Raw genomic sequence first — 7,952 nt, 5'->3', positions numbered from 1 at the left:
AATGAGATCTATATCTATCTACATGTACATACATAGATGTTCTTGGTATAAAGTTAGTCAAAAAGCACGTTGCATTACAACATGAATACCATGATGACATCAATGCCAAAAGTTTCATAAATAGGTTACAAAATTTAAAAGATACATGCAGGCCGGGGGCAGTGGCTCACGCCTATAATCCCAGCACTTTGGGAAGTCGAGGAGGGTGAATCACCTGAGGTCGGGAGTTCGAGATCAGCCTGACTAACATGAAGAAACCCCGTGTCTACTAAAAATACAAAATTAGCCAGGCGTGGTGGTGCATGCCTATAATCCCAGCTATTCGGGAGGCTGAGACAGAAGAATTGCTTGAACCCGGGAGGCAGAGGTTGCAGTGAGCCGAGATCGTGCTGTTGCACTCCAGCCTGGGCAACAAGAGTGAAACTCCATCTCAAAAAAAAAAAAAAAAAAATGCATGAAAACTATAGGATGTCCACTATAATTGGCAGCTTCCCTTTTGTTTCTTTTCCTCTGTGTAGAAGCTGGATGGGCTGGGTAGAATAAACCCCTGCCACCCATTCAGGGTTGATCCCCTGACTATGCAAACCAGTCAGCAGAACTCCACCCTTCTCACCACAGAGACTATCCAGGGATGGGCATATTGCATTTTTTAGTACAGCAAGGTTTGTTTTCCTTTCTTTCTTTTGGCTTTTCAACATTCTCGAATGTTCTGCAAGCAAATTTTAGGCAGCTTAAAATTACAGAGGAGATTAACAGTTTTGCCAGATTAACCTTGGTTAAGGGGCCATTTTCCCCCCCTCAAGACCTAGTCTCTTTGACGGGGGTGGGATGGGGGTGGCCTAATGACCTAGCTCCAAGAATCTCTGGGGGTGGGACCCAGGCATCAGTGTTTTTTAAATCTTCCTAGGTGATTTCAGTGTGCACCAAAGATTGAGAATAACTGCTTTAAGTTGAGCGAAGGATGTTGGAACTCTTTCCTTTTGCTGCAGTGGCCAAAGCCGTGAGGATGCTCAGGCTTCAGACGGGGCTTTCCTCTAGTGCCAAGAAGGTCTGGTTGGATCCCAATGAGACCAGTGAAATTGCCAAGGCCAACTCCCACCTGCAGATCTGGAAGCTGATCAAAGATGGGCTAATTATCCATAAGCCTGTGACTGTCCATTCCCTGGCTGGATGCTGGGAAAACACCTTGGCCTGCCAGAAGGGCAGGCACATGGGCATAGGTAAGCCAAAGGGTACAGCCCTTTGCCAGAGAAAGTAACTTGGATGAGGAGAATGAGGATTCTGTGCCACCTGCTCTGAAGATACCGTGGAGCCAAGAAGATTGATCACCACACGTATCACAGCCTCTACCTGAAGGTGGAGGGGAATGTGTTCAAAAAACAACTGGATTCTCATGGAACATATCCGTGAGCTGATGGCAGACGAAGCCTGCAAGAAGCTCCCGGTTGCCAGGCTAAGGCCCACAGATCTAAGACCAAGGAAATACACAAGTGCCGTGAAGAGCATCTCTGGGCCAAGAAGGAGAAGATCAAGACTTGTCCAAGGAGGAAGAGGCTAAGAAATAGGAGCTCCCCATTTCTTGTCTGTAGATAGCAGTCTTGGCGATTACATAGATCGGTCTTTAAAATAAAACAAGCCTTTTTCTGCTTGCAAAAAAAAAAGTTGAGCTAAGAACGTTAACAGGGGATTTCTGGATACATTTCTTTTTATTTTTTTTATTTTTTTTGAGATGGAGTCTCACTCTTGTCCCCAGGCTGGAGCGCAGTGGCACGATCTTGGCTCACTGCAACCTCTGCCTCCCAGGTTCAAGCAATTCTCCTGCCTCAGCCTCCTGAGTAGCTGGGACTACAGGTGCCTGTCACCATGTCTGGCTAATTTTTGTATTTTTAGCAGAGATGGGGTCTTGCCATGTTGGCCAGGCTGGTCTCAAACCCCTGACCTCAGTTGATCCACCTGCCTTGGCCTCCCAAAGTGTTGGGATTACAGGCGCGAGCCGCCACACCTGGCCAATACATTTCTTATCAGAAACAGTCAAGTGGTACTGGGCTAGGGAAGGGGTGACCACTGGTGAATGACAAGAAAAGGAGGAAATCTCATGAAAATTTTGTTGACTTGCTATATAGTAAGAGAAGGACTATCATTATATAACTATACACAAATATAAATTTCCATTGTAATAAACCTATGAAGCTCAAATAAGAAAATATACATAGAAGTGTACTGAAGTATTAAATCCCATACAAACCTCAGGTGTTATTATTTTTCTTCTACAGATTGTGTTCCTTTGACATTTACAAAGGAATATGTACTGCATTGATTGTTCTTCCTAATACATTTTGTTTGCTTGTTTGTTTATTTATTTGTTTTTAGCTGGAGTCTTGCTCTGTCGCCCAGGCTGGAGTGCAGTGGTGCGATCTTCACTCACTGCAACCTCTGCCTCCCAGGTTCAAGTGATTCTCCTGCCTCAGCCTCCCAAGTAGCTGGGATTACAGGTACTGGCATTACGCCCGGCTAATTTTTGTGTTTTTAGTAGACCCAGTATTTCACCAGGTTGACCAGGTTGGTCTCGAACTCCTGACCTCAGGTGATCTGCCTGCTTTGGCCTCCCAAAGTGCTGGGATTATAGGTATGAGCCACCGCACCTGGCCTGTTCTTCCTAATATACTTTAAATATACTTCTTTTTTTTCAGTTTCCTTTCTGTTCTCTGCCTACCAACTTGACTGTGAGTTAACTCAAGGGCAAAGATCATGTCTTGGCCATGCAAGTTCAAGGCACAGCCTCTGGAGTCATGCTGCTAGGGTTTGTCTTCCAGGTCTGTCACTCAGCAGCTGGCTCCTTACTTGTCACCTGGCACCGATAGCTTCCACCTCTTGAAACTGATGTGGGACTTAATTTAGACAATGCAGTAAAAACCTTAAGGTCATACCTGCCACGTGGTAAGTGCTTTAAAAATGTAGCTGTTGTCTTTCATGACAATGATGATGGGGATGGTGTCCTTCTTTTCAGCAATGGATCTCATATCTAACGCATGTTAGAATCACCTGGGACACTTTTTTACAGCTATACCAGAGCTGTACATATTTGTGGGATGCAGTGATATTTTGATACCTGTATACAATGTGTAATGATCAAATCAGAGTGGTTGGGATATCCATCACCTCAAACGTTTATCTTTGTGTGGAGAATATTACAATTCTTCCAGCTATTTTGAAATATTCACCGAATGATTAACTATCATTTTCCTGCCATATGATTGAATACTAGCATGTATTCTTTCTATGTAAGTGTATTTTTGTACCCATTAACCAACTTCTCTTATCCCCCCACCTCCTTCCCTTCCCAGCCTCTGCTAACCACTCTCTCCCTCTGTGAGAGCTACTTTTTTAAACTCCCAGATATGAGTGAGAACATGAGATATTTGTTTCTGTGCCTGGCTTATTCCATTGAATATAATCACCTCCAGTTACATTCATGTTGCTGCAATGACAAGAGCTCATTCTTAAAAAAAAAAAAAAAGAAAAAAAGTCTTGGCCAGGAACGGTGGCTCACACCTGTAATCCCTGCACTTTGGGAGGCTGAGGCGGGTGGATCACCTGAGGTCAGGACCTTGAGACCAGCCTGGCCAACATGGAGAAACCCTGCCTCTTCTGAAAAAAAAAAAAAAAACTTTTACAAAATTAGCCAGGCGTGGTGACGCATGCCTGTAATCCCAGCTCCCAGCTACTCAGGAGGCTGAGGCAGGAAAATTGCTTGAACCTGGGAGGCAGAGATTGCGGTGAGCCGAGATTGCGCCATAGAACTCCAGCCTGGGCAACAGGAGTAAAACTCCATCTCAAAAAAAATAAAAAATTCTTTTCTGTGGCTAAAAAATATTCTGTTGGGTATGGAATATGGAAGGAACATACCTCAACATGATAAAGACCTTATATGACAAACCCACAGCTAATATCACACTGAATGGGGTGAAATTGAAGGCCTTTCCACTAAGACCTGAAACAAGATATGGATGCTGTCAGATCCCAGGGTCCGGGTCCAGCCCGTGCTGAAGTCCGAGGGGAGCGGGTGGATGAGCAGGAGGAACACTTGGGGACTGTAGGCAGGTGGAAGATGATTTTATTCAGCAGCAGCTCTCATCAACAGCTTTCTCACACTGTCCGCCCTGCCTGTGCTTCTTGAGCTGGCAGCTCCCACATACAGCTGCGCAGCCGGCTCTACCCTGGCTTCAGGGTCAGCAGCTTAACTCTTTGTCTCTCTGGGCACGAGTGAGCTGAGCTGTGTCCTGGCTCCCCTTTGTCCATCTGCAAAGATGGACAGCTCTGGCTCTCTCTCTCTTTCTCTGGGCGCCAGGGCACCTGCACAGTGTCCACAGGGCAATTATACCTTTAACACAATAGTGGTGTAGAGCCAAGTGATGGCCTTTCCCATGATATGGCTACAAGGCTGTGTTAGCAGTGGAATTATACGCCTGCGCTCTAAACTTGCTGAGTCACGCAGGATGTAAACATCCTTGCTTGGCCTCTCCTTGACCAAAGCACAGCCATGTTCCTTATAGATGCTCACTCTGGCCACTTTTGTTCAACACAGTACTGGGAAGCTTGTATAACTCTTAGAGCTCAGGCCAATCAAATTGGACTCTCTGAAGGCACACCCAGGCACCAGTGATTCCCTAAAGCTGCCCAGGTGATCTCAACAAGCAGCCAAGTTCGAAAACCACTCTTTTAGGGTATTTTTCTCAGAGGCTTTTCAGACAATGCACACTGAAATATAGACAGGCCAAGAGAGAACGTTAGAGGGGACAGGACCCTTGTCACTTCTGAAAATACACCTAGCAGAAAACACACAAATATTGCACACTTGGCATCTGAGAAAATATCTTGCATCTGTACAGAACTTAAATAAATTTATAAGAAAAAACAAAAACCCTATTAAAAAGCAGGTAAAGGACGTGAACACTTTGCAAAAGAAGACATACATGCAGCTAACAAGCATAGGAAAAAAGGCTCAATATCACCGGTCATTAGAGAAATACAAATCAAAACCACAGTGAGATAACCATCTCATATCATCTATTATTTATCATATTATTTATTTATCATATTATTTATCATATCAACCATATATCAGAACAACTATTATTAAAAAGTCAAAAAATAACAGATGCTGGTGAGGCTGCAAAGAAAAGGGAATGCTTATACACTGTTGATGGGAGTGTAGATTAGTTGAACCATTGTGGAAAGCAGGGTGGTGATTGCTCAGAGAGCTGCAAACAGAACTATGATTAAATCCAGCAATGCCATTACTGGCTACATACTCAAAGGAATATACATAGTTCTACCATAAAGACATATCTGATTGTATGTGCATCACAGCACTATTCACAATAGCAAACACATGGAATCAACCTAAATGCTCATCAATGGTAGACTGGATAAAGAAAATGTGGTACATATACATCATGGAATACTATGCAGCCATAAACAAGAATGAGATCATGTCCGTTACAGGAACGTAGATGGAGCTGGAGGCCTTTATCCTTAGCAACCTAATGTAGAAATAGAAAACCAAATACCACATGCTCTTACTTATAAGTGGGAGCTAAATGATGAGAACACATGAACGCATAGAAGGGAACACAGACACTGGGGCCTGCTTGAGGGTGGAGGGTGGGAGGAGGGAGAGGATCACAAAAAATAACTACTGGGTACTAGGCTGAGCACTTGGTTGATGAAATAATCTGTATAACTGTGATTTAAGTTTACCTATATAAAAAACCTGCACATGTACCTCTGAACCTAAAATAAAAATTAAAAAAAATAAAGAAAATAAGTAAATATGTTTAGTTCATTACCTTCCGTCATCTGGGCCTCCTAGTGATACCAAGTACAAATCATTTGGAGAAAAGGCCAGAGCTTCAATTTTGCCCTTGTGAAGGGACAGCCGAGCAAGCAGCTCTCTTTTCTTATAATCCCACAAAATGATATCTGCCTGGGGGCAAGAATACACTGTCAGATCATAGGGAGGCATTAAAACCATCTGAGGAGATGACTACCCTTCTTGGTGAAAAACAATTAGTACTGTCACTTTTCTTTTTTTTTTTTTTTTTTGAGACAGAGTCGCGCTCTTTTTTTGCCCACGCTAGAGTGCAGTGGCATGATCTCTGCTCACTGCAACCTCCACCTCCTGGGTTCAAGCAATTCTCCCTATCTCAGCCTCCTGAGTAGCTGGGATTACAGGCATGCGCCACCACGCCCGGCTAATTTTGTATTTGTAGTAGAGATGGGGTTTCACCATGTTGGCTAGGCTGGTCTCAAACTCCTGACCTCAGGTGATCTGCCTGTCTCAGCCTCCCAAAGTGCTGGGATTACAGGTGTGAGCTGCTGCGCGTGGCCCATTGTATCACTTTTCTAGAAATCAGATCCAGTTCTACAAACGTGACAGCAACACAATGGAAACAGCTTTAAGCAGGAACTTTGTGAGCATTATCTGTCACAAGCTGCAACCTTGGGTGTAAAATCATCAGAGTCCTTCACTCTTGGTCTGATGGAATGAAGAGGAGTTAAAAGAGAAGTCAAAAGGAAGAAGAAGGAAGAATAAAGCACATTGCCACACAGAACTAACAACTTGTGGCGGGGTAGTTCTTCTAGGGAGGCACCTCTAGATAAATTGACAATGAGTTGTTTTCACTGTATTCACCTTGAACCCCATGAATGTGACTTGTCCGGAGGCGATGTACTGTCCGGACCTGGAGATGGCCAAGCAGGAGATGTTGTTGCCGTGACCCTGTAGGAAGTTCTGCTCTTGAGTATTTATTGCCTGAATGAGGATTGTGCAACCAAGAGGAAAAATCAGATGCTCCTGGTCAGGATGGCATTTGAGACCAGTGGGCACATGTCCTAAAAGAGAGAGATGCACAGTAATAATAATCAGCTGCAGAAGTGGCTGGGAATTTTCTACTTGAGTACAAAAGACAACACTTTTTTTTTTTTTTTGAGACAGAGTCTTGCTCTTGTCGCCCACCTGGAGTGCAACGGTGCTGACTTGGCTCACTGCAACCTCCACCTCCTGGGTTCAAGTGATTCTCCTGCTTCAGCCTCCCGAGTAGCTGGGATTACAGGCACCTGCCACCACATCCAGCTAATTTTTTTTTTCTTTTTTTTTTTTTGTATTTTTAGTAGAGACGGGGTTTCACCATATTGGTCAGGCTGGTCCTGAACTCCTGTTCTCATGATCCGCCCACCTCAGCCTCCCAAAGTGCTGGGATTACAGGCGTGAACCACCATGCCCAGCCAACACTTTTAAAATAAGCCTTAGTTCAGCTAAAATAAGTTGGGGAAATAGGTAATTTTATTTCACTGACAACAAGGTATATCCAGTAATCACTTCTTAAACTTTGATGTTTATAAAAATCCCTGATGGATCCTGTTAAAATGCAGATTCGTATTTCAGGTCTGAGAAGGGGTTGAGATTCTGTATTTCTCATAAGCTCCTAAGTGATGCTGATGCTGCTCCAGCAAGGCCTACGGCCAATTCTCATAATCCTAAAAAGCGTGAGTGCATGGAGCGTGAGCAGCCTGCTTGGGTGAACGCACAGACATAGGGAGAACGCGAGTCAACTACCTCAGGCAAAGGTTGGGTAAAGATAAAAATTTGGCCTATTTTACTTCACAAAGCATAATATTCTCCAGGTTCATCCATGTCTTTACAAATGGCATGATTTCCTTCTTTTTAAAGGCTAAGTAATATTACATTGCATGGCCAGGCGCGGTGGCTCACGCCTGTAACCCCAGCACTTTGGGAGGCCGAGGTGGGCGGATCACGAGGTCAGGAGATTGAGACTGTCCTGGCCAACATGGTGAAACCCTGCCTCTACTAAAAATATGAAAAAATTAGCCAGGCGTGGTGGCGGGCACCTGTAGTCCTAGCTACTCGGGAGGCTGAGGCAGGAGAATGG

General features: G+C 44.3%; 1 protein-coding gene and 1 pseudogene across 1 annotated transcript in view; one reads left to right on the top strand and one right to left on the bottom strand.

The window, feature by feature from the left end:
* Window positions 1–7,952, bottom strand: part of CFAP52 (cilia and flagella associated protein 52) — a 70,554-nt gene that overhangs the window by 51,514 nt on the left and 11,088 nt on the right. Inside the window, exons 2-3 of the mRNA XM_011958645.1 lie at window positions 6,695–6,894; window positions 5,850–5,986 (exon numbers count right to left, since the gene is read on the bottom strand). Coding sequence (XP_011814035.1) covers window positions 5,850–5,986; window positions 6,695–6,894 — 337 coding nt within the window. The remainder of the gene's footprint in view (window positions 1–5,849; window positions 5,987–6,694; window positions 6,895–7,952) is intronic.
* Window positions 1,004–1,565, top strand: LOC105523661 (annotated as a pseudogene).

This window comes from Colobus angolensis, unplaced genomic scaffold (genome assembly GCF_000951035.1).
Source record: "Colobus angolensis palliatus isolate OR3802 unplaced genomic scaffold, Cang.pa_1.0 Scaffold47, whole genome shotgun sequence".
Classification (NCBI taxonomy): Eukaryota; Metazoa; Chordata; class Mammalia; order Primates; family Cercopithecidae; genus Colobus; species Colobus angolensis.
Note: the sequence above shows the minus strand (reverse complement) of the source record. Positions and strands in the feature narration are given on the sequence as shown.